A 26,836-nucleotide genomic window follows, 5' to 3' on the forward strand; every position below is an offset into this window, starting at 1 on the left:
ATGACAGGCTGGATCGCAGTTGAACGCTGCCATCCAGCATGCCATCCTTCATAGACACTGCAGAGCGCAGGCATGCTTGCGCTCTGCAGTGTGTCTGAAGGATGACAATCTGGATGTCAGCGCTCAGCTGCGATCCAGCCTGTCATCTCAATGCCATCCCAGCGTGGGAGAATTCTCCTGCTCAAGCGCTGAGTGCAGGAGAATTCTCCCACGCTGTCAGTGACGTGCATGAGGTGTGCTGAGTTCATTGGACATGAACTCAACTCATCTGGATGCCGTCACAGCGAGACACTGAGGAGCGCAAGCATGCCTGCGCTTCTCAGTGTCTGCGGCATGGCAAGCTGGATGGCAGCTTTTTTTTTATTTTAACACTAAATGACAAGTACAGTAACCAACACTGTCACTGTACTTCTTATATATGTGACTGACATGTTTCTATCTATCTAATCTATGTGTGATGTTCTATTCTTTCTTTTCTAAATTGTCGGTTACCGGTGTATGCCAGTGCTGAATTGCCGGCTTTTCATGTTTCACTGTGAGCACTGTTCCCATCGATTTGGGCAACCACTGTAATGCCACAACCACCATGGCTGTGGCATTACAGTGAGTGGCAGACAATCCCTGCATGATGTGAAAAAATTCAGTTATGTTTTTGGTGCACGAACAGTTATCGAACATAACCTCGAACAGCCGAATTTTTTGCAAATCGTTCGCGTTTGTCGAACGGCTCGAACACCGCCCAAAACAGCTCGAATTTGAGATTGGCGAACAGTTCTAGTCGAACACCGCTCATCTCTAATCAAGTGACCTACTAAAGGAATGGCAAATGGCAGCTGGAGTGAAGTGCACGGCGAAAACAGTTCATAACACGCTCCTAGAAGCAGGCCTCAAGTCATGTAAAGCTAGAAGCAGAAGCATTGCAGAGTATTAGATCAGCAATCGGGGCAAGGAAAGTTGATTTCCCAAAATGGGACAATGTAAAAAATTAAAAGAAAAGTTAATAGAAATTATAAATATATAAAGAAAAATCTCAAAATAAAGAACAAAGAAAGAAAAAAATTGAATCCAATAAATACTCTTATCTGTTTTAAAAAAAAAAGTACATACATTTGGTATTGCTGCATCCAGAATGGCCTGAACTATAAAACTGTCCAACTAGTTAACCCCTTCAGTGAACACTAAAAAAAAAAAAAAAGATAAACAAAACACTATGCTTCATCATCTTACCACCGAACAAAAAGTGGAATAAAACATGATCACAAAGACAAATGTTAATGAAAATGGTATTGCTGAAAACGTCATCTTGTCCCGCAAAAAACAAGCTGCCATACTTCTCCGTCAGTGGAAAAATAAAAAAGTTACAGCTCTTAGAATAAAGTGATGCAAAAATAATAATTTTTTTGTCTAATTTATTTTTAATTGTGTAAAAGCGCCAAAGCATAAAAAAATATATAAATGTAGTATCACTGTAATCATACTGACCCAAAGAATAAAGCTGCCTTATCAATTTTACCACACGCGGCACGGCATTAAAAAATCCCCAAAAAACAATTCCTGAATTGCTGGTTTTGGTTCATTCTGCCTCACAAAAATCAGAATATAAAGCAATTAAAATGTGTAATTTGCCCGAAAATGGTACCAATAAAAACCGTGAGCTCGTTCCACAAAAAACAAGCCCTCACATGACTGTCGGGAGAAATTTGGAAAAATTATAGCTATCAAAATATGGCGGTGCAAAAACTTGTTTTTACAATAAAAAAGAGTCTTTTAGTGTGTGACAGCAGCCAAACCTAAAAATCCGATATAAATCTGGCATCGCTGTAATTTCACCAACCCGAAGAATAAAGTCGTCTAATCACTTATACCACATGAGGAACGGCATAAAAAATAATTAAAACCAATTCTTCACCTGCTGCTGATTTTTTCATTCTACCTCCCAAAGATTGCTGTAAGGCTTGGCTCACATTTATCCTGCGCTCTGCGCTGACAACAGGGTTTCTGTTTAAATCTCAGAAATACGTGATTCAGACGGAACCCCCGGCAGAAGATTCCCTATAATGAGGCAGATGGAGGCACTGTGGACGCCATCTGACCTATGATCTGGTGGTGTCCATCTTTTTAGGCATGCATAAAAGCGCCGTTGGCCACAGTTTTGAAGAGGACACTGCTGAACAGATGTCAGATGGAGTCCAAAGTAACTCTGCTGCATCATTATAGTGAATGGATCCCATGGGGTTTCATCTGAATCACGTCACTCAGAGATTTAGATGGAAACCCTGATATAAGTGATCAGCTTACAGCGCCAGATAAATGTGATCCAAAATGTTTTGTAAAATGTTCCTAACAAAAGCTTCAAATTAATCCATAAAAAAAAAGCAAGTCTCCACTTAAGGACTCATCTGTTAACGCAAATACAGGGGGCTTCCATGTTACTGATTATACAAAGGCTCTGGAAAAGCAAAGTGGCTCATCGCTCTCCCAATGAAATCAGCAAATTCTGCACTCCCAAATCCAAATGCCCCCTCCCTTCTGAGCCCCACATTGTGCCTAAACCACATTTAGTACCCACATGTTTGCCATTTCTGTAGTTATGAGAGCCTGCCTAATTTATGGGTGCATGTCTCTAGAAGCAAGCACGTACTGGTCACTGCAAGAGCAGTTTTCAATATTCACTCAGCAACATCCACTGCTGCTTGTTTCTGGGAAATACCCATGGAGTCAAAATAGTCACTACACCTGTAGATAGTCACAAAGGGCTATTTTTGAAAATTTTGTTGTAAAAATGAGAAATCGCTGGTCAACTTTTAAGCCTTATAACTTCCTAACAAAAAAAAATAGGTTTCAAAAATTGTACTGATGTAAAGTTGACATGTGGGAAATATTAACTATTTTGTGTGACATGACTCTCTGATTTAAGGGCATAATAATTTAAAAGTTTGAAAATTGCCAAATTTTTCAAATTTTCACCAAATTTCCATTTTTTTTCACAAATAAACATAAGTCAGATCAAATAAATTTTACCACTATCATGATGTACAATATGTCACTAAAAACAATCTCAGAATCAGTGGGATCCATTGAAGCATTTCAGAGATATTACCTCCTAAGGTGAAAGTGGTCAGAACTCAAAAAAATGGTTTGGTCAAGGAGGTGAAAACAGGCTTTGGGGTGAAAAGGTTAATGTGGGAAATAGGTTTGACACAATTTTTTTTTTTATAGTTTTATCTGTTATGTTTTTTAGTCCCCTTAAATTACTTGAACTTGCAATTGTCTGATTAGTCCAAAAAAAAATAAAGTAGCTTTTTTTGTGTTGCCCTTTTCCGAGTTTCCCTTTTCCAAGACCTGTAACGCTTTAAATTTTCATGAAACAGTGCAATGTGAGGTATTATTTTTTGTGCTCTGAGATGACATTTTTTACTGATACAATTTTTGGGTGGACACGTAGTTTTGAATACCTCTTTTTGCATTTTTTTTATCGGCCATCATCTGCTGGTAAAGATGCGGACTCGGCGTGCAAGCCCGAATCAAAGTTAGGGACATGACATATGATGTAACTGTACATGATATGTCATGAAAGGTTTAAGGGAGCATCATGGGTAGAAACTTAATTCAAAGGCAACAATCCATTTAAAGAAAAAATGCCGTGTCATGAATTAATCTGAAATAACTCAATAGGAATTGAAAAGAAAGAATATCAGCTAGAGTGAGATTTTGCACAATAAATATACATAGGTTGAATTGTAAAAATGTTAATATTGCTGGATAGCTGATAATGTGTTCTTGAGTAATCCACTTGGTTTGCACTTGTAGAAGTAATTTCTGTGCTCTGTCTTGCAATCGTAATGATTTGTATTACATTGTTTTGTTGTAGCTGCTATAAAAGCCTGTGCCGATGGAGGAGCAAATCGTCTACACAGCATCACAGCCGGGGATGAAGATGAGTAAGTTTTAGCTATCTGGTATTACTATGCAAAATGAAAATGACCTACTCATGCATGTACTGTATGTATAAATGTCCATTTTCTTCAATCTTAGACTATATAGGTTTCTATAACTGTTACCACGTTTTACTCCTTTTTTTCTAAGAAAGACGTGATGACTCTGTGTGATACATGTTATATGACAATGATATGTCATATAAAATGTAAGAAAGTCATCTTATTGTAGAACCCAAAATCGGTTCCTTACATTGCAGAAGCTTATACTGCTTGATGTTTGCATGGGTGGGTTATCTTTTGTAGATTATAAATATTCCACTGTTACTGTGAGGATGGACTGATTTCCTGCTTTTGCTATGTAGTGTTTCTTGCCGTGCTGTGGAGTCGGTAACCCAAACCACCAATGCTGACTCCTCAATTTCTCTGATTCCGACTCCAACTCTGACTCCATGACTCCGACTCTGACTCCACAGCACTCCCTCACTACTCAGCATGTACATAAAGTGCAGCACAGATTCATCTCAACTAAAAGCCTAGATCCTTAGATCAGGAATAGAACAGACATTTATAGGACATTTCGTAACTTTCCCAAGTTCTTCTGAAAACATTTACACATCCTGCTACTACTGTACCCAATTTATTATATATGTTAGTAGTCGGAGTCGGTCCATTTTATACCGAATCCAACTTCGACTCCCCGAAAATGGACACCGACTTCGACTCCACAACTCCAACTCAGACTCCACAGCCCTACTTTCCTGGGTTTAGGCATCTATACTACAGCAAATCAGAGCACACCAAGCTGCAATGTAAAAGAAAGAGAGGGATGAAACAGATGTCTAACACAGAGACCTAAGATCTGAAGCTTCCATGTGTTGTGGTTACGGAGCTCTTTCCATACACCTGCGCACTTGGTTGCATGTGTTCTATGTACAGTGGTAACCAAAAGTTTTGCATTTTTTTTAAAAGTGTGATTACTTCTGTATGGTTGTTGTGATGCCATTTCCCTGGTGATGATTTGAAAGTGCATGAAGTTGCCACCAGGCAAGACCTTAATTTTAACCAAATTCTTTTGAATATAGGTATGGTCATTTAATTAAAGAAAACTGACTGCCAAAAGTTTTGCATATACTATTTATTGATCACAACATGGAGAGTAATTCATTGTTTACAATGCCATAGCTTAGTATTTTGTAGCATAACCTCTTGCTTTAATTACTGCACCACAACGACGGGGCATTGAAGCCACAAGAGTATTCAAGACATCTTGAGGGATCTTGCTCCATTCCATTTGCAAATCTGCAAACAATTAATTTTATTGCTATTGATATGGATCCCAACTCTCCTTCCTAACTCATCCCAAAGGTGCTCTATGGGGTGTAAATAAGGGGATTGGCTTGGCCATTGCAGCAAGCAAACATTTTTCTTTGCTAACCAATTTTTGACTAAACTGGATGAGTGCTTAGGATTATTGTCTAGCTGGAATTTCCATCCCCTGCCTACTTTGGTTTTACCATGTTGGCAGCATTACATTCTCCATTATATCCTTGTACATGGTTGCATTCATATGTCCATCAATTCTATGCAGAGGGCCAATGACAGATGCAGAAAAGCAGCCCCAAACCATGACATTGCCACCACCATGTTTCACTGTAGATGTTTGGTACCTTACATCTTTACGATTTCCAATTGGGCAGTATATATAGTGCTTCCATTACTACCAAACAGATTGAGCTTGGCCTCATCCGACCACAACACCTTAGACCAATCTGTCTTTTTCCATTGGCTGTGTTCTTTGGCAAACTCAAGTCGGACCTTCCGGTTCTTTGCAGAGATGAAAGGCTTCTAGACTGGAACACGTACATTCAACCCTACTGCTCTTGGCCATCTCACCACAGTTTGGTGACTCACTTTGACCCCATATTCTTTGTTCATTTAATGTGAAATCTGTACAGCACTTTTATGGACATCAGATACTGACTTTTTCTTAATAATGTGATCAACTCTGGAGAAAGTTTTCCGTGGTCGTCCATTTCTAGGTTTGTCAGCTGTTCGATAACCTTCCTTTTCTTTCTTTAATATACGTGACACTTGACTGAGAACAGTTGAATTCCATAGCTACCTCTTTTTGGCTTTTGCTTGACTTCACTTTCAGAATAATAAGCTTCCTGACATCTGCTGATACATTTAACTTTCTCTTTACCATGTTTTAACCTAAAAACGTAAAAAAAAAGGATTTAGGCAAAATTCGACTACCCATGACAAAGTATGCAAAACATTTGGCCCAGCAAATGTTGAAAACTAACACATAAATGGATAAAACAAACACAGATTTCATTTTCGTCCTGACAACCATTTGCTTCCGGTTTACTAAAATCACCAGGAAAATGGCATCACAACAACCAGACAGAAGCAATCACACTTTTAAAAAGAAGTGCAAAACTTTTGGTCGCCACTGTATGTAGAGCGGATAAAGCTATTGTTAGACATCTCTGGCGATGGCCTATCTCCAGGAAGAACAAATGTATCCAGCAATAAAATAAAAAATAAGACAAAAATGACAGAATCCCCTTTTAATTATTCCCTGCACAGAGGTGCTCTCGAATACTTAAGTGAATGGGGCTGTGCTGTTTTTTGTCTATCGAGGAAAGTGCCAGGAGAGACTTGGATACGTGATTTCTCTACTTACTAATTTTCATTTTCTTTAAAGAATACTTTTTTTTTTACTAACCTTATATGTTAAAGCCAGAAATTATGTCAGAAGTTTTGATCTGGTCCACCTGCAGAAAACCCTCTTCTTATAAATGAAATTAAAATTCGGAAGCTCTCAGCTGAAGCATCTCAGCTCCTGGACCCTAACCAGTGAAAACCTATGTTATCTTCTGTTCTCAGTGTCACCTCTTAACTCCGTATCTTAGATTGCGTTCACATTTGCGTTGGAGGCTACATTCAAAGTCTCCATCAGGTGCAATACTATACTATACTACTATAGCCAACAATATAGCACATCATTGCAGGACTCAGTGGTAGAAAACAGACAGATCAGTTATAGTCAGTAGGGTCCATCCAGCTATGCTAGTGTCTGGCATGTCAGGGATCTGGCACTTATTTGTTAATTTAGAAATGTAATCAAGAAGCATAGGTGTAAACAGACTCCTATTAGTATTGACATTACTTTAAAAGGAATCTGTCCTCAGGTTTTGGTACCACATCTGAGATCAGTATGATGTAGGGGGCAGAAACTCTGATTACATTTATGTGTCATTTACTGGGCTGTTTGTTATTAGTTTCAATAAAATCAGTGTATTATCAACAGAACATTATCGCTAGTGGACTAGTGGTCTAGTGCTATGTAATCCTCCAGCTCTGTAACGCCTCCGCATCACTGATTGACAGCTTTCTCCCAATGTACATAGAAAGTTGCCAATCAGTAGTGTGGGCAAGGTTATACAGAGCTCAGCATTCAGAGGACTGCTAGATCTGCAGCAGTGAAAAGAGATTTTATCAAAATTACACAAAGCAACCTGTTAGTAACTCATCAATGCTGCTCTCAGATTACATAAAAAAAAAAAAAAACGGTGACGGGTTACCTTTAAGTGAACAGTATTATGTTCAAGTCTTGTTATGCTGAAAAGATTGTCTTCTGGGTTTTTTTTTTTTTTTTTTACATTTTTTGGGCCTCTGCCAAAGTCGATTTTTGCGTTGTTGCCAAAATACAACTAAAAATATGTTATTAGGCTTTACTACATAATTACATGCTACAGATCACATCAAAGCACTTTTCTTTATTTGCTCCTAAGTTATTCATCCCATTTAAAATCATGGACTGAATACAATCTTTTATATTCTTATAATACACTATTATATCAAATACAATACCATTAAATCACATATATTTACAGTGCATGTTGATATATTTTCATGGACAAATTAGTTGATACAGGGGGTACAGACTTATGAATAGGAAACGAGGAATACGTAGTAGAAAGTGTTATAACAAGAATATTTATAATAGTTATACAGTGGTTCTATTATTGTCCTTATAACTGGGACAATTTCCCAAGTTTTGCAGTGCTTTTTTTTTACTGCATTGAATGCTAGCTATCAGCTTCTGTGATACTTCTTGTCTTTCAATTAACCTTTGTCCACCTCTGTTGGTGAAGAATTGATTTTAAATAATCTGAAAGGCAAAGTGTTCTCAAGCCTTAACCCCTTTCTGACATGAGACGTATCCATACGTCCCTGCAGTCTGGTACTTACCGACATGGGACTTATGGATATGTCTCATCTTTAATGAGGCACTGCGACCTCAGTCACGTTGATCGCATTAAAATTCCGGCGCCATCTTACTTCAGGGTAGATGGCGGCTGCGGCGTCCCAGGGGGTGGCGACACCCCCCCCCGCAACTACAGTCTCTGTTCGTAGTTTGTTGTAGTTCAACTCTGAACAACCAGTCGCAGCATTTCTCAATGTTTCAGGCAATCAGATTGCCTGAAATACTGATGTTCAGCCTAGGATCGGTTTTGTAAGAGCACCGATCATAGGTTGGTGCCTGGCAACACCACACCTGGCCCCAGCCCACTCTGATTTGTGCGTTCGACGATGACATCCATCACACCAATCACAGTGCACAGATGCGTTGTGACCTGGCAGTGACCACCTTGTACTTCCTCATTGTAGCTGCAGATTTTTACAGGGTGGTCACTCAGTATCTCTGTGTGCCCTTTTGGGCCTTGTGGTGCCACAGAAGCCTGTGACACCACAGTCGCTGCTTCTGCTGCTTGCTGCTGAAGAAAACAGACGTAAGAAGATTTATTGATCCCTGATCTTTGCCTGATCTCTCCTCATCCACCCCAATCCCACTCTCCACACCCCCTTTTTAACCCACTCTCCACCCCCTGCCTTTCTGCCACCGAGCGCTGATCAGGACTTGATGTCTGATAAGTACTTGATCACTAGATTTTTTTTTTTAAATCAAATGTTTTTTATTGATCTTTATTAAGATTTACACAAAGGAAAAAAACAACAACCTTACAAACATTGGAGAAACACAGTTCTCCACCCCCAACATTAAGAAGCATTAAACAGGAGTTATTTATACATCTTGGCTCTGCAAAACCAACATAATTAGATGAACAAATATTTGAACATAGTAACAATAGTCAATCCAATTACATATAACTTGTGGAAGTACTAATAACAACATTTTAATTAATCTTCAAAGAAGTTTAATTTCAGGTATCATTGTATCATATAAACGTAACTCAAAGCAAGCCAAGGCAAAATCTCCTCCGTTCCCTAGATGTCAAACCAGAGCCATCAATCCAAAGACCCCATATCTTGTCAAATTTAGAGATAGCATCTCTTTTTAGGTATATACTGTACCTTTTTCCAAATTTACTAGCCAGTTAACTTTATCAATAAATTCTGATATCATAGGTTCCTGATAAGAGATGAGCGGTGTTCGACTCGAACTGTTCGCCAATATCAAATTTGAGCTGTTTTGGGCGGTGTTCGAGCCGTTCGGCGAACACGAACAAGTTGAAAAAAATTCGGCTGTTCGAGGTTATGTTAGTTAACTGTTCGTGCACCAAAATCGTAACTGGATTTTTTCTCAGTAATGCTGAAAATTAATGTTAATACGCAGTTTGAGTGTACAGTGGGGCGGGGGGAGGGGCAGGGGATGGATCTTTGCAGAAATAATGAAGATCTCCATTTTTTTTTCTCTTTCCCGCATTTACAGTCGGGAGGTGCAATCTGTCAGCCTATCAGCAGCGCACACACGGAGCGAACTGCTTTTTTCACACAAGCAAGGGCATGTGTCATTGGCAGTGTATGTCACATGTCCTTGCCCTATAAGACCCAGCCATTTTCCCCGTCGCCACCATTTTCTCACTGCTGCAGCTGCGTGTTAGACTGCACCGCTATTGCTGTGTGCGTTATACTTAGTTAATTTCAAACCAATTTTCGCACAAATCTACAGATAGCTTGGGAGTAGGGAGTAGTTGTGATTGCAGTCCTTTTATGGACTAGGTTGCATCATTTCCTATGACTTTTAGCAGGCAGGTCTGTGCTCTTAAATAGATAGGTTGGAAGTAAAGACTAATTGTAATTGCAGTCCTTTTGAGGGCTAGGTTACATCAGTTCCTATCACTTTTTGCCAGGCAGGTCTGTTTCTAGTGCTGTGCAAATTTTTTTCACAGCATTTGGCTAAATCTAGCAAAGCAAATCCTTTTTGTCCTCTTGCAGTGTGTGTTAGTCAGTGGAGAAGCCTATCTGTGTTGCAAGCTACACCACCTGTGTATAGAATACAAATTTTTTTACTGCACCTAGTGAAGTAAAACCTTTTGGGCAAAGCATCATTCAATTAGTCCATCTATACTAACCTCCACCAGGTTGCAAATTCAATATAATTTTTATCTGCATCTAACCCAGCCAATACTTTTGGCCTAATACCACAGTTTGGCCACTCAGCTCTGCTCGGTTCCCATCCTTTGTTTTTTGTGCAAACAACTCCAGAGTTGTGAATTAGTTAACCACCAAAATGAGTGGAAAAAGGCCTGCTGCTGGTGGAAAGGGGAATAGGCGTGTTGGGAAGGGATAAAAAGGTTGTGTCCGTGGGGTAGGTGTTAAAGCACCAGTAACATCTGCAGAAGAATGACCATCTTCCAGCCAAACTAAGATGTCTACTTCTTTTAGCGGACAATGTGATAAGATCCCTTTCTTACGGCCACGCCAATCGCTACAAATTCCAGATGAGGCACAAAAACAGCAGGTGCTTCAACGGATATCAAGTGCTCCTTTAAGTGGGCTCTCCTCCACCTCAACTTCAACATCACAAATACTCCAGTCCTCAGAGGTGTCACCCCAATCGCACTTGCTTCCTCACAGCTCCCAAGTCTCCAGCTGCCTGTCTGAGTATGGGGTAGAACAGATGGTTGAGTCTACAGAGCTGTTTACTCATACTTTAGCCTGTGAATCAGAGGTCGGCTCCAGAGATTCTGTGAATCCAGGCGAGGAAATGATCTGCACTGATGCCCAGAATCTTTGAGTCGGATCCAGGACCAGACACAGAAGGTTCTGACCATAATGTAGACCCTCGTTCCCAAACTGTAACTCCTGTTGGTGGAGACAATGAGGAAGACTATGATGAGACTCAAATACCTGATTGGAGCGACAACTTTAGTTTTTTGTCAGGGCAGGAACAGGTTGTCTCTGAGGACGACGGGTGTGATGACACACAGGGTGATGATGACGAGGTTGGAGATCCCACTTACTGTCAACCCACAGTCAGCCAAGAGATGAGGTCAGCAGAGGAGGTGGAGGAGGATGCTAGTGACGACGAGGTCAGGTTGCGCCTTCCTGGACAAAGACGACGTATTGGAAGCACGTCAACAACTGCATCCTCAAACACAACTCTGCCTCTGACCACAAGTCGTGGTGGCTCTTCAGGTCGCATGGGTGCTAAGCCTTGCATAGCCTGGGCATTTTTTCAGATCGATAAAGATGACCCAACTCGTGTTATCTGTAACATTTGTCAGCAAAAGCTAAGTAGAGGCCAAAAAATACATAGTTTGAGTACTTCATGCATGAACCGGCACATGGATATGAAGCATAAGTTGCAGTGGGAAGCTCACTGTGCTACAATGCGGCCTAGCCGGCCGGGCCGACCACCGTCTGCCCCATATTGTGCATCCGCGACCTCTTCATCCTCTGTGACTGGGGGGACAGCAGCCACACCTGTTTTGGGACGCAGACCTGCCACCTCTTTACCCGCAACAGCCAGCGTGATTGGCAGGTCATCATTTTCTTTGGAGGTGGAAACACCAGCTGGTGTTCAGCGCTGTCCGACATCGATAGCACCACCTTTGGATCAAGGCAACCTAACATGTCCACCTGCATCTTCCTCACAGACCGGCAGTTTGCCGGGGACACCCTTCTCAACCCCGTCTAAGCACAACAGCCAGCCCTCGGTCCCTCAGATTTTGACAAGTAAAAGACCATTTCCTCCTAGCCATGAGAAAGCTAAGAGGTTGAATTTCACCATCTGCAAGCTCTTGGCTACAGAAATGCTTCCTTTCCGCTTGGTGGACACAGAGGATTTTCGAGACTTTATGTCCGTCGCAGTGCCCCAATACCAGATGCCCAGTCGGCACTACTTCTCAAAGAAAGGTGTGCCTGCGCTCCACCAGCATGTCGCACACAACATCACCGCTTCTTTGAGAAACTCTGTGTGTGACAGGGTGCATTTCACCACAGACACTTGGACGAGTAGGCATGGACAGGGGCGTTACATGTCGCTGACTGGGCACTGGGTAACTATGGTGACAGCAGGACAAGGGGCTGCTGTCCAAGTCTTGCTGTCCCCACGAGTTGTGCGTCAGTCCTCTTTATGTCAAAGTTCCTCCACTGCTTCTGCCTCCTCAACCTCCTCTCGGTCCTCCACCTGCACCCAAAGCCTGTCTGGTAATGCCACAAGCTTTTTAACTGTGCAGAAGGGATCCTGCACACCTCCTTACTATGCTGGCAGTAGGGCTCAACGTCATCAGGCGGTTTTTACTTTGAAATGTCTGGGAAATGTGAGTCACACAGCTGAGGAGTTGTGGTCAGCTCTGGAGAACCAGTTTCATGAATGGTTGTCTCCACTGGTCCTGAAACCAGGGAAGGCCGTGTGCGACAATGCTGCAAACCTGGGTGCGGCCCTTCACCGGGGCAATGTCACACACGTGCCTTGTATGGCTTACGTGTTGAACCTGGTTGCCCAGCAATTTTTAGCCCACTATCCCAGACTAGATGGCCTTCTGCAGAGGGCACGGTCGCTGTGTGCTCACTTCCGCCGTTCGTATCCCGCAGCTCAGCGACTTACATCTCTACAGAAGTCGTTGGGCCTGCCACTTCACCGGCTAAAATGCGATGTGCCTACCCGGTGGAGTTCAACTCTGCACATGTTGCAGCGACTGTGGCAGCACCGACAAGCCCTTGTACAATATGTTCAAACGTATAGCCTGGGCCAACGAGATCCAGAGGTGGGGCAAATCACGCTGGAGTTGTGGTCTCAGATCAGGGACCTATGCACCTTTCTGCACAGTTTTGAAATGGCGACGAAGATGTTTAGTGCTGACGATGCCATGATCAGCATGGCTATTCCGGTGATTTACATGCTGGAGCACATGATAAACAAAATTCGGAGTCAGGTGGTGGCACAAGAGGAGGTGGAGGAAGTAGAGGAGGAGGAGTTGTATGCGGAAGGGCTAACATCTGTAAGGTCCAGACGGTCGGCAGCACCAAGGCACAGGCATGTTGAGGGTGGGGGAGATGGTTTTACCAGGGCACATGGTAGCAGCCAAACTAGTGAGGAAGGTGCAGGAGGACGAACTGATGGAAGACTCATCAGATGAGGGAGACCTTGATCACATTTCTGTTGTGCGAGGTTGGGGGGAGAGGGCAGAGGAAGGGAGCATGATTGTTACCTCGCCACCAACACAACAGGGACTTGGTGCTCCTGGATGCGCAAGACACATGAGTGCCTTCTTGCTGCACTACCTGCAACATGACCCTCGAATTGTGAGAATTAGAAATAATCCTGACTACTGGGTTGCCACACTGTTAGATCCCCGGTACAAAAGTAAATTTGCAGAAATTATTCCTGCCATAGAAAGAGATGCACGCATGCAGGAGTATAAGCAGAGACTGTTGCAGAATCTTACATGTGCTTTTCCCCAAAACACTAGTGGTGCACTTAGTGAATCTCACACTTACAACTTGCCAACCGTGGGACCGTCGAGTGTTCAGCACTCAAAACGTAACAGAAACACAGAATCTGCTGGTAACATCAATTTTGTGGAATCATTTCACCACTTTTTTAGCCCATCCTTTGCAAGGCCACAGGAGACAAGAAGTCTGACACATAGTCAACGCCTAGAGACGATGGTACAGGAGTATCTCTAAGTAAACATTGAAGCCATGACTGTGTCACTGGACCCTTGCTCTTTTTGGGCTTCCAATCTGGATAAATGGCCGGAGCTAGCCACTTACGCCTTGGAGATCTTGTCATGCCCCGCAGCCAGCGTTCTGTCTGAACGTGTGTTCAGCGCTGCTGGTGGTGTGCTGACAGATAAGCGCACGCGGCTCTCCACTGATAATGTAGACAGACTCACGTTCATAAAGATGAACAAATCATGGATCCGAAACGACTTTTCTACCCCTGTGTCATCCTGGGGAGAGTAAAAGCTTGATGATTTGTTAAAATCACCTCACCAACCGTTGTAAGCTTTCAAATTACTAATCATGTTCATCTGTATCTTGGCTGGAAAATAATTTGGGCCTTGTAGCAGTGTGCAGTACTGATTCTATTAGGCAATCTATACTAAACTCCACCAGATTTTAAATTACTAATCATGTTTATCTGTATCTTGGCTGGAAAATAATTTGGGCTTTGTAGCAGTGTGCAGTACTGATTCTATTAGGCCATCTATACTAAGCTCCACCAGCTTTCAAATTAATAATAATTTTTAGCTGCATCTAGCCCGGAAAATAATTTTGGGGCTCCTAGATGCGCAAGACACGAGTGCCTTCTTGCTGCACTACCTGCCTCATGGCCCTCAGATTGTCAGAATTCGAAATAATCCTGACTACTGGGTTGCCACACTCTTAGATCCCCCACACTCTTCGATCAACCTTTTCATTTTAATAAAGAACAAAAAAATGGTCATTTTTGATATTATAAGCATTAGCATGTTATTACAAACTGAAATCAAACAGTTTTCAACTGAAAACTTTATTCGAGGTGATGTTACATTTGCATATAGGACCCCTTGTTTGAAAGGAGCTTCTGAACTCTCTCGTCCATTGAATTTGTCAGGTTTTGGATGGTTTCTGCTTCAATTGTTTTGCAGGAGGACAGAATACCCTCCCAGAGCTGTTGCTTAGATGTGAACTGCCTCCTGCCATCATAGACACTCCTTTTGATGATGCTCCAGAGGTTCTCAATGGGGTTGAGGTCAGGGGAGCATGGGGCCCACACCATAAGTTTGTCCCCTTTTATGCCCATATCAGCCAGAGATGCAGATGTGTTATGTGCAGCATGAGACTGTGCATTATCATGCATGAAAATGTTCTTGCTGCGGAATACACGGTTCTTCTTCTTGAACCATGGCAGGAAGTGCTGTTTGAGAAACTCCACATACATTATGGAGTTCATCTTTACCCCTTCAGGGATCCTAAAGGGGCCGACAATCTCTCTCCCCATGATTCCAGCCCAAAACATTACTCCACCTCTTCCTTGTTGGCGCCGTAGCCGTGTTTGCGTGGGGTGTCCATCAACCAGCCATTCTCCACTCCATCCATCTGGACCATCGAGCCTTGCACGGCACTCATCGGTGAACAAAACAGTTTTGATGTCAGTCTTCATGTATTGTTTGGCCCACTGGAGCCGTTTCTGCTTGTGTACAGTGGATAGATGAGGTCGACAGGATGGCTTACGCACAGCTGCAAACCTCTGAAGGACCCTGCATCTTGTTGTTCGGGGGACGTTGGAGGCACCAGCAGCTTCAAAAACTTGTCTGCTGCTATGACAAGGCTTTTTTGCCGCTGCTCTTTTAACATGACGTAATTGCCTGTAGGAAAGAGTCCTCAATTTTCCCTTAACAGCACGCACACGTGTGTACTGTGAATCAGCTACATACTTCTTGATTGTGCGATGATCAGGATGAAGTGTCTTGGCAATGTTGATTGTAGTCATGCCTTGACCTAAACACTCCACAATTTGTTGCTTCTCAGCAGCCGACACGACACGATTTTGGCAGAAAATGTAGGCTGCTTAATAATGTGGGACAGTCTTCTTAAGTAGTCTTGACTTTCATTGGATACACCTGCCAAACTAATTAGCACAGGTGTCTGCAATTGCTTACAGTGATATAAAGAGCCCTGACACACATCACCATCAATGAGTTTAACTGACAAACAAACAAATTCTTCCCTTATCACTCCTAAACACTTTTTGCATAATAATTTGGAACACAGTGTACATGTGCTTTTCCACAAAACACCAGTGGTTCACGTAGTGAATCTTACAGTTCTAACTTGCCAACCGTGGTCTGTATGGAGTTGTTCAATAAAGGGCCCAAAATTAAGATAACATAGACGGGAGAGGTCTCTATGAATAGGAATTCCTAAGTATTCGATACCCTGTGAGGGCCAGGCAAAGGGAAAGTTGGACTGGATGGAATCCTGTATCGATTTGGGGAGGGAGACATCGAGGGCCTCAGACTTCGCTGCATTGATTTTAAAATTTGACCATGTAACAAAGTGATCTATTTCAGCCATAACAGCAGGGATGGATATATGTGATTGAGTGATATATACTAGGACATCATCAGCAAATGCAGAGCACTTGTACTCTGTGCCTCCCACCTCAATCCACCTAATATTGGGGTTATGGCGAATTGATGAGAGCTGGTGCTCCGTCACTAGGATGTATAAGAGAGGGGACAGAGGACATCCCTGCCTTGTCCCATTGGTGATTATGAAAGGTGATGAAAATGTTCCATTTATCTTCAGCCTAGGTGACGTATTGCGATACAGGGCCGTGATTTTGCCTATAAAAGGGTCCCCTAGACCCCTACCCCAATCTTTTTAAAAGAATAATATATGGCGTGCCAGGAGACTCTATGGAATGCTTTCTCAGCATCCAACGAGAGTATCTAATTACAAATTTTTAACTGCATCTAGCCCAGGAAATACTTTGTGCCTAGTAGCAGTGTCTGCTAGTCAACGGATTATCCCAGCTGTTATACAAGCTACTCCAGATGTAGTTTGGACACTTAATTTTTTCAAAGGAAATGGTTCGGGCCCCCGGGACCCTCAGTGAAGAACATCGGGGAGGTACCCCAATGCACAGGGGCTGGGACTGGCGGTAGGCCGCCTTGCGGTGGACCGCCAAGCTCGATCCTTATAAAAGCTTTTTAACTGCAGCAGCTTTAGTGGACGCTACTGGAGCTGGAATTCCTGCAGCTGCTGGCATCAGACTTGCCCTCCAATAGATCCTTGTAAAAGGATTTAAAGTGTACTCATTCAAATTAGAGAGACAATTTAAATTAAAAAGATTAGACCTGCCTCCACCGCAGTGGGGCTTGCTCGACCCACCAGCGGACAGGCACCAGTATTGGGAGAGGGGTGCTGGCCGTTAAGGTCCACCGCAGCTCTGGCACAAACCCGGCAACACGGAGGTCGCACGGGCAGGAACGAACTGGCCGTGTCGGCTTCTCACTTTTTGGATTTTAGAAGGGCATGACATGCCTATATCTGTGTCTCCCCCTCCCTTTACTCCTCCACCTCTTTTCTTTTCGCATGACTATATGTACTTGTCACTTTTCCATGTGTTAGTTGTGTCTTCTGAGCAGTTTGTCAGCTTTTGGACACCTTTGAAGGTGTTTTCTATGTGTTTTTGTTTGCCTGCCATTGGTTTGAACGGTGTTCGAAGGTGTTCGACGAACAGTTCGACGAACATACGGGTGTTCGACGAACCGAACTCGAACACTACGGGGGTGGCTCAACACCACTCCTGATCTGCTATCCATTTTTGGGCTATCAATTTTCTTGCCATATATAACATACGTGCCGCCGCAATTTTGCCGGATTTTTCAATAGTCAGATCTTCAACATATCCCAATATACATACTAATGGTGAAGGCTCTACGTCAATTGATTAAACCCTGTTAATCATTGCTACAACACTCTTCCAAAAGGACATCAAGTTAGGACAGTTCCACATCATATGAAGCATATCTGCTATGTTAGGTTTGCATCTAGGACAGTGGGGACTTGACCGAAATCCTAGGTTAAATAAGAATTGAGGTGTCCTGTATACCTGGTGTATCATGTATATGGGACAGTCTGAGATTCACTTAAAGACAGCTGTGGAACTCTTTCCAGTATATCTGACCAGTGATTTTCCTCTATGGGTCCCATTACACTCTCCCATTTCTCTTTTGCTCGTATAGGCTGGTTTGTTAATATAATGTCTAAGAGAATGTTATAAAGTAATGAGATCAGTAACGAGAACTGTGTAGATTAGCTATTCTCTGTATTGAGTTTCGGGGTACCCCTCCTTCCAAAACATTGACTTTCGCCCGATATGCGTGCCTAAATTGTAAGTATTTATAGAATTCAGAGGGAGGTAACCCATATTCTTTTTGCAGCTGTGAGAGTTCCTTAATCACATCACCTATCAGCACTTGATTAAGTCTGTTTAAACGCTTGGCGCTCCAGGAGCCAAATCCCACCAGTTGGTATAGATTTGGAAGCCATGGAGTATTCCATAATGAAGTAAATTGTGAAACACCTTCTATTCCTTGTAATTTTTTCACCGTCCCCCAAAGTTTGTGACATAACAGCATAGTCGATATTTTGCCTCCAAGTGTCCTAAACTTATGCTTCTCCGATACCTCATAGAGTTTATCTGATTGAAAATAATGCTGTAGCAACATACACTGAGCTCCCCCTCCCCCAGGGTAATCCCATCCCTGAATATTTTGAAGCTGAGATGCCACATAATATACCCATGGGTTAGGAACCGCAAGCCCTCCCATTGTTTTGTTTCTTTGCAATGTTTCCAATTTAATTCTCTGAGTTTGTTTGCCCCATATTAATTTTCTAAACTCCTGACTAACTTTAAAGAAAAATCTACAACTTATCCATATTGGGGAGTTGTGTTGAACATACTGCACTTGTGGCATCCAGATCACTTCGACCAGGTTAGCACGGCCCACAACCGACAACGGTAACTTAGACCAGGCGCCTAGTTTACCTCTAAATTTAATTAAGAGTGGATCAAGATTCAACTTCTCATAGTCATTTATTTTAGCCGATATATTGATGCCTAAATATTTAAACTCCAATACCACTTGTAAACCCGAGTTAATGTAGTGGGAAGCATTCTCATCTGTATTATCCAATGAAAGTATAACTGATTTGCTCCAATTTATCTTCAGACCAGAGTATTTTCCAAATGTTTCTCTAGCTTCCATTGCTATAGGAAGGGACTCAGATGTTTTAGCCAAAAATAATAAAATGTCATCAGCGTATAAGGTGACCTTCTCTTCGCTATTCCCTCTACGAAACCCAACTATTCCTGGATGCTCCCTGATAATCGATGTCAGGGGCTCAATGGCCAGTTCAAAGAGCAGGGGGGACAACGGCCACCTCTGCCTCGTACCTCTACTCAATCCAAAAGCCGGGGAGAGGTGTCCATTTACACGTATTCTAGCCATCGGCCTACCATACAGCAATTTAACCCATGAAATAAAACTAGGTCCTCTACCAAACTTTTCCAACACCGCCCATAAATATTCCCATTCAACAGAATTGAATGCCTTAGCGGCGTCCAGAGAACATACAGGTCTAGCCCCATCACCATCCACCAGCAACTGAAGATTAAGAAACAATCTCCGGATATGAACAGCTGTGGATCTAGCAGGCATGAAGCCTGAATGGTCAGTATGAATTACTGTAGAAATTACTGCATTCAATCTAGACCTCAGAACCTTTGCAATAATTTTAACATCAGTTAACAATAAAGATATGGGCCTGTATGAGTCAGGGATTAAAGGGTCTTTACCTGGTTTAGGTATGACTACTATCACCGCCTCTTGCATTTAATGGGGTAGGGTTCCCCCCCTCATCTCCTCCTCGTAGGTATCCAGTAAGTGGGGGAAGTAGAATATTTCCAAATTTCTTATATATTTCTGTGGGAAGCTCGCCTAGTCCTGGCGATTTGTTATTAGCCATAGAGGCTACTGGCATTTGTAACTCCTCCATCTGTAGTCGTCTATTTAAAACTTCTTGATCTTTACTGCTGAATGTCGGTAGTTTGATTTCCCTCAAGTAGTTTAAGATCTGATCTCTATTAAATTGCAGTTTGGATGTATATAGATCTTTATAAAATTCTAGCAGAGTGTTTCAGATCTGGTCAGTCTGGTTAACTACCACGCCTTCCTTGTCCTTCAAAGCACCAATAAAAGAACTCCCCATCTGGGCTCTTGCTATCATGGCCAGTAAGTGTCCTGTCTTCTCCCACTCCTCAAAGAAGTGTGTCTGGGAAAATATGCGTTTATTTTTAGATTTTTCCTTGATATGTGTGGTATAGGCTTCTTATGCCTCACCCCACTCTATCAGGTCCTCTTTTACTTCGGTTAGTACACATTTCTCTTCTGTAGATCAAACTCTATCCCATAAAACCTTTGGATCTTTTAATGGCCTGTATTAAGACTCCTCGTAAGCACGCTTTCATGGCATTCCATAATGTGTTTTGCGACACTCGTTTGTCGTTTTCCTTAAAATAATGTTCTAAGGTAGATGTGATCAGCGGAATATCTATAATTTGAAGCCAGAAGGGATTCATGGCCCATATAGTCAGAGAATCCAGCAGCCTGGATGAAAAACAAAGAGTAGTCAGCAATAGTGTTGAGCGAATTTGTTCGACAGATCAGGGATGTTCGTGGGTGGAGCGGATTTTTTGGCGCGAACAAGCCGAACATGAACACGAATTTGAAATGCCGAACAAATTCGCTCAACACTAGTCAGCAAGGGTGAATGATCTGATAGCGCTCTGGGTAAATATTCCACTGTTCTTACCAAGGGGGAATTATGTTCTGTGCCCAATACCATATCTATATGCAATAATATTTTGTGTCTTAGAATAGCAAGAAAATTGTCTAGTGTTAGATATTTGAGACACAATATGTCCACTAATGATTAGTTCTGATAGTATTTCTCCCAACTTAGTTATGGGGGCAGTTTTTGTAGCAGTGTCTGATTTATATCTATCCCAATGTGGATGAACAACATTATTGAAATCTCCCATGCGAAGGACTGGAACTCCCGGTATCTTATTCATTAGGGAAGCAATATTTGAAAGTTATGTTGTTATATGGAGGAGGAACATAGACTGCCAAAAGTAGAATTTCTTTTGTGAAGATTTTACAGTGGATGCCTACAAATCTTCCTTCTCCATCTATCTTGGAATCAATTAATTCAAAAGGGACAGTCCTATGTACTAGGATGCTAACACCCCTAGAATATGTGGAGAAGGCAGAGTGGAAGCTTTGGCCTATCCATGAATATTTCATGCCCACTTCACTGATTTTCCCAAAGTCCGTTTCCTGCAGACACACCACTACAGGCAGGTGATCCCAGATATGTTCCATGACCGCCGCTCTCTTTAAGGAGTCTCCCAGACCTCTGACATTCCATGAGAAGAATTTTACTTTTCAGCCATTATATCTAGTTATATAGGGATTGAAAAATGCAGGTGACTTTTAAGGTATCCCACCTTTCTCTTCCCTTTTATAACCCTTTTTACAGTATTTCCCTTAGTCATTATACTTAGTCCCTGCTCACCCCCCTCTTTGCACCTCCTCCGTGTTTGCATCCAGCAGCTGCCAAGCATTGATTAGTGATGCAAATCACTGATCAGCACTCGTGCTTGCTGTTTTCCACTTTTTTTTTCACCATTTTCTCTCTACCCACCCCTTTGCACCGCTCCGTGTGCATCCTGCAGCTGCTGAGCGCTGATCACTGATGCACATCCCTAAAGTATAATGTTTCCCCCACCATGTTTCACAGTTAGGACGATATTTTAAGGGTTGTACTCCTCCTTCTTCTTCCTCCAAACACGTCGAGTTGAGTTAATGCCAAAGAGCTCAATTTTTGTCTCATCTGACCACGGCACCTTCTCCCAATAACTCACAGAATCATCCAGGTGTTCATTGGCAAACTTCAAATGGGCCTGCCCATGTGCCTTCTTGAGCAAGGGGACCTTGCGGGCACTGCAGGATTTTAAACCTTTAAAGCGTAATGTGTTGGCAATGGTTTTCTTGGTGACTGTGGTCTGCGTGGAGATCATTAACAAGTTCCCCCCAGTGTAGTTTTAGGCTGATCTCTCACATTACTCATGATCAAGGATTCACCAAGAGGTGAGATTTTGCATGGTGCCCCAGATCGATGTCTATTGACAGTCTTTTTGTATTTCTTCCATTTTCTTACTATTGCACCAACAGTTGTCTCCTTCTCACCCAGGGTCTTACTTATGGTTTTGTAGCCCATTCCAGCTTTGTGCAGGTCTATGATCTTGTCCCTGACATTCTTAAAAAGCTCTTTGGTCTTGCCCATGTTGTAGAGGTTAGAGTCTGATTGATTAATTGAGTCTGTGGACAGGAATCTTTTATACAGGTGATTATGTAAGGCAGCTGTCTTTAATGCAGGTAACGAGTTGATTAGGAGTGTCTAACTGGTCTGTAGGAGCCAGAACTCATAATGGTTTGTAGGGGGATCAAATACTTATTTCTCACCTCAAAATGCAAATAAATTTATCTTATTTATACAATGTGATTTTCTTAATTTTTTGGAGGGATATTTTATCTCTTAATGTTAAAATTAACCTACCCTTAAAATTATAGACTTTGTCAGTGGGCAAACTTCTAAAAACAGCAAAGGATCAAATACTAATTTCCCCCACTGTACATAAAAAAAAATGTCGTTCCGCTTGTCCCAAACCCGATATTCAGTGGAGGAGGCATATGCTTTCCTTGCCTCCGACACGGACAGTGATGGAGAGGACCCCAACTTTCTTTATTTTTCCGACTAATCGTCCTCATCCTCCTAGATACCGAACGCCACGAATACGCCCCAGGACAGAAACTGAACCAGTGCCCACCGTTACTGACCCCGTATGTGCCACAAAATCAGGAATCAAATTTGATACCAGCGGCCTCACAGAAATTGACTATTTCAAAGTCTCTGAGGATTTTGTAAGCATAATGGTGGGCCAAACAAATTTGTACACCCAGCAATTTTTGGCACAAAACCACTCATCGTTTTCTAACTGGACTCCTATGGATGCAGTAGAAATTATGATGTTTTGGGACTGGTCATTCACATGGGGATAGTGAAGAAGCCAGAACTGCGGCAATATTGGAGTGTTGATGTTTTGTGTTCCGCATGGCTATGATCTGGACACGTTTTGAGGCCATCCATATATTCTTGCATTACAACAATAATGCACGGTGTCCTTCCCGAGATGATCCCAACTTTGACCATCTTTTCAAAGTTCGGGTGTCATTGGGCACTTCAGCACAAGTTTGCTGAAGTGTACGTTCCCCTCAGGGACATATGCATGGATGAATCCCTAATCCATTTTAAGGGGAGGCTCAAATTCTGGCAGTACCTGCTGGTTAAGAGGACCAAGTACGGAATTAAGCTGTACAAACAATGTGAGTACCTCAGGGTACTCCCACAAGTTTAGAGTTTGAGTTGAACTTTGTGGTTATAAATAAGCTTAGAATAAATCAGAAGAACAAAGATTAGAGGTGTAAACTCTCCACTCAGAATGAGCTCACAGATGGATTTCCAATTTCATCAGCCTGCAATAGAAAGTTAAACACAGGGACTATGAAAAGCAAATGGTGCAAAATTTTTAATGAAACCCATTTACAAAAATTTTTTGGAACTAAAAATAAATACTTTAATGTTAAAAAATAAAAATTGCCCCTCAAAGCATCCATATTAGGGATAAGCTGATCTTTTAAAATTAAAATTCAATAAAATTTTCTCAAAATTCAATTTGTGGCAAATAGTTTACTGTGAATTGCATAATTAAAGAGCCTCTAATAGCCTGCAAAATACAGTCTGTGTGGAGTCATTGCTATTGTTTATAGGCAGGTGGTTCAAACGAAAGGAGCCATGGCACTTTCCCACGGCTCAGTGCAACAATTCTCTCTGTTATAAAGAACTTTGCTCTTTTCTAAATGAATAAGCAATAACTATTTCATAAGCTGTCCAAAAATTATCCATTTAATAAGGGAGACAGAACAGGTATAGTGTACTGTTTTGAATGTGAAAAAGTATCCAAGGGGTAACGTTTCTCCCTGCGGAGAGTGACATGTTACGCATGTCAAGGTAAGGAGACTTTTAAGCTGCTGTGCTCCTCTGGGAAATATGCAAATTGTCTCTTCAAAGAGGAAGGCAACTAGAACTCTAGTGCCACCTATAGGAAGTAGCAATCCCATAAGTCAATATCGACCCTTTAACGAGCCTTGTCACATGACTTATGATAATAGGCTCGTTAAAGGGTCGATATTGACTTGCATTCGGTTGAGTTGCATTCAATTCTGGCAAGATGCAGCCAGGCCTTTTTAGTGTTGGTTGGGTGAATTGGGGTGTCTGTCTTGTGGGGTGCATGTATGTAATGCTGGACAGCCCGTTTGATTTAAAATTATGGGCATCATTAATAGGCTGTAAGCAAGACACTTTTGTTCACACCTGTGTGACTGGAGTCCTATGCAAGTTTCATCTAGGTGCATTTGTAATACTACACAGCCACTCACATATGTGCCAATTCATGGAGGGGATGGCTGTTGCATCAGTATTCTGCACCTGTGCTGCACCTGCCTTTATCATGGAGGTCTGCTGCATTCTGCTTGTGCTATGGTAATCTGACCTGGTATTGGTAAGGCCTGTTTTTTGTCTGTGATATTTTTGAATTCATGTCCTTTGTGTGCCTCCCATTGCAAACTTGGCCAATTTTTCCATCTGGTCTGATTTGCTGACACAGAAATTTCATGAGATCAATATTCCAGCTTTCTGCCTGAGAAATGACACAGTCTACATATGATTGAACCTGACTGTTCAGACTGTGCGCATGAGTTTTCTGAAGTATGCCATGTCACAATGGCAGAATAACTATCGACCATCATGTCAAATATGCTGTAGGTGTTGCTTCTGCTACTTGTAAGAACATACAAAAATGGTTCCACATCTAAATAACCACTATAGGGTGCAGCATTGTGTATCAAAGAGCATATGACATGAGGGAGAAAAATAGAAATTCACTAATGATGTGCACACCTAAATGAAAACCACCTTTACTTGTGTACAAACATAAAAATATATAAAATATCAATGAAACAACCTGAGCCGCACATAGTCAGGTGCCAACATGGGCCAAGGTGACATACCAAAAGGTAGACATAACAATGAAGTAATAATAGACCATTTTTTATATAAATACTGCTAGCAATGGTACATAGAATTAGTATAAGTCATGTATGATGCATATAGTGGACACCATATAATACCCCAATAATCCTAAGGGATAAAGAAATAGTATGCTATATCCCACACCAGTGACACCAAGGCATACTGGAGATGAGCTACAGAAAGATTGAATATACTATAAGGTGCAATATGTAATTAAGCCAATGTAATAAATCTCAAATAATATAATAAATTAATAGTAATCTCAAATTGCTGTAGCCAAATGTATCCAGTTATCCAACAATAAATAGACACAGGAAAAGCCTATAGTGAGTATATAGAGATGCTTATAAGGTTATTATAGCCACATATGAAAGACTCTCATAGACTATTCCTAACCAAAGCTGTAATAGCTAAAGTGCCTAGTGCTAGAGAAGGTGCCCTATGGTAAAAATGTATGCTAGGCAATAGTGATGAGCGAGTATGTTCTGTTAACCCTTTCGCCGAGTATGCTCGGGCGAGCACCGAGTATTTACAGCTGCTCGGTGATATGTTTAAATCACTCCTGTGTGCATGATTTGCGACTGTTTGACAGCTTTATTACATGTGAGGAATGCAAAAGAAACATGTCACCCATAGAGGCCCATGGCTCATATAGACTAGACGCCCCACGCGTATCGATGTAGGTTACAGCTTCATCAGGGAAAATGCCCAGTAGCTTCTGCTACTTGTTGTGCATCAGGCAAACGCTGTGTCTGCATTGATCGCAGAGGGATCTGCTGGTTAGTTGTGTGGGCAGGAGGCGTTTGCTTGGCGAAAGCTTCTCAGAGCAGATAACAGAGCTTATACTGGAAATACACCAATTTGGACTCCCTTTCAGAAGCTTAAAAAAATTAGTCAAAACCTTGCTTCATGTTCACATTATGCCTGTACTCCCACAAGCGTTGCAGCATACAGAGTGCCATGCCCTCTAGCATGATCGTTGTTTGTCATAGCCAGAGTCGTAGTCCTCATAATTTCTGCTCTGTCTGGCTCATCCTCTGTCAGCTCTAAGTCTAGGTACTACCGCTACTGCTGTTCCTCCTCCTCCTCCAAGTCCTACAGCAAGCGATCCTACTTGCCTCAATATCCTCCCATTCTCATCTCCAAGACTTCTCACGTGCTGTGCCAATTCTCTGGAATGCACTGTCCTGGACAATTCAATTAATTCCCAATACCCTCCGTTTTAAGCATGCCTTAAAAATGCATTTCTTTAGACTGGCCTAAGACCTTACTTACCTAATTATTCCGCTTTGCCCTTCCAAGATTTTCCTCCAAATCTGGTCTCTCATAGCATTTTACACACCTTCGACGCATGCACACTTTGGTAGGTAAACACTTGTTTAACTTTCATTATCAGGGAGATTTGTCTTTAAAAAAAAAAATGCAGGGATCATTTCATTTACAAACAGAAACCAGCCTTGAATTAAAAATTTGGATTTAGTTGCGAAATGTGCGATGAGTGGTTTAACACTACCCTTGCTTGCTGGCACTGTGTAAAATAAAATTAAAAAACACCTCTTAAGGTATTGTTGCTGCAGAATATCCCAGATGTATTAATTCACAGTCACAAAGTGGTGATGATGAGACTAATACAACACTGTATATCACTTGAATCTTAGTCTCAGTTTGTGAATAGAAATCCATCACTTCCATTTTCAATCTGATAGATCAGCACTGAAGTAGTACACCACTATCACATTAGTTCTTTTTCCATCCCTATGCTCTGTGTCCCGACACTTCAATCCCTACACAGTACAGGTATAAAATGGCTTTCCTTGGCCGGCCCCGATGATGGGGAAATATTGTATGTTAAAGGGGTTATCCGG

General features: G+C 42.0%; 1 protein-coding gene across 9 annotated transcripts in view; it reads left to right on the forward strand.

Annotated features, from left to right (window-relative positions):
- The window catches only part of TPK1 (thiamin pyrophosphokinase 1), an 844,123-nt gene that overhangs the window by 264,725 nt on the left and 552,562 nt on the right, over positions 1 to 26,836 (forward strand). For all 9 annotated transcript variants that reach the window (XM_073678179.1, XM_073678187.1, XM_073678184.1 and 6 more), the window contains one exon: positions 3,872 to 3,941. In XM_073678179.1, the coding sequence (XP_073534280.1) occupies positions 3,872 to 3,941 (70 nt within the window). The remainder of the gene's footprint in view (positions 1 to 3,871; positions 3,942 to 26,836) is intronic.

This window comes from Phyllobates terribilis, unplaced genomic scaffold (genome assembly GCF_046119375.1).
Source record: "Phyllobates terribilis strain yellow unplaced genomic scaffold, ASM4611937v1 Scaffold_4__5_contigs__length_816908805, whole genome shotgun sequence".
NCBI lineage: Eukaryota > Metazoa > Chordata > Amphibia > Anura > Dendrobatidae > Phyllobates > Phyllobates terribilis.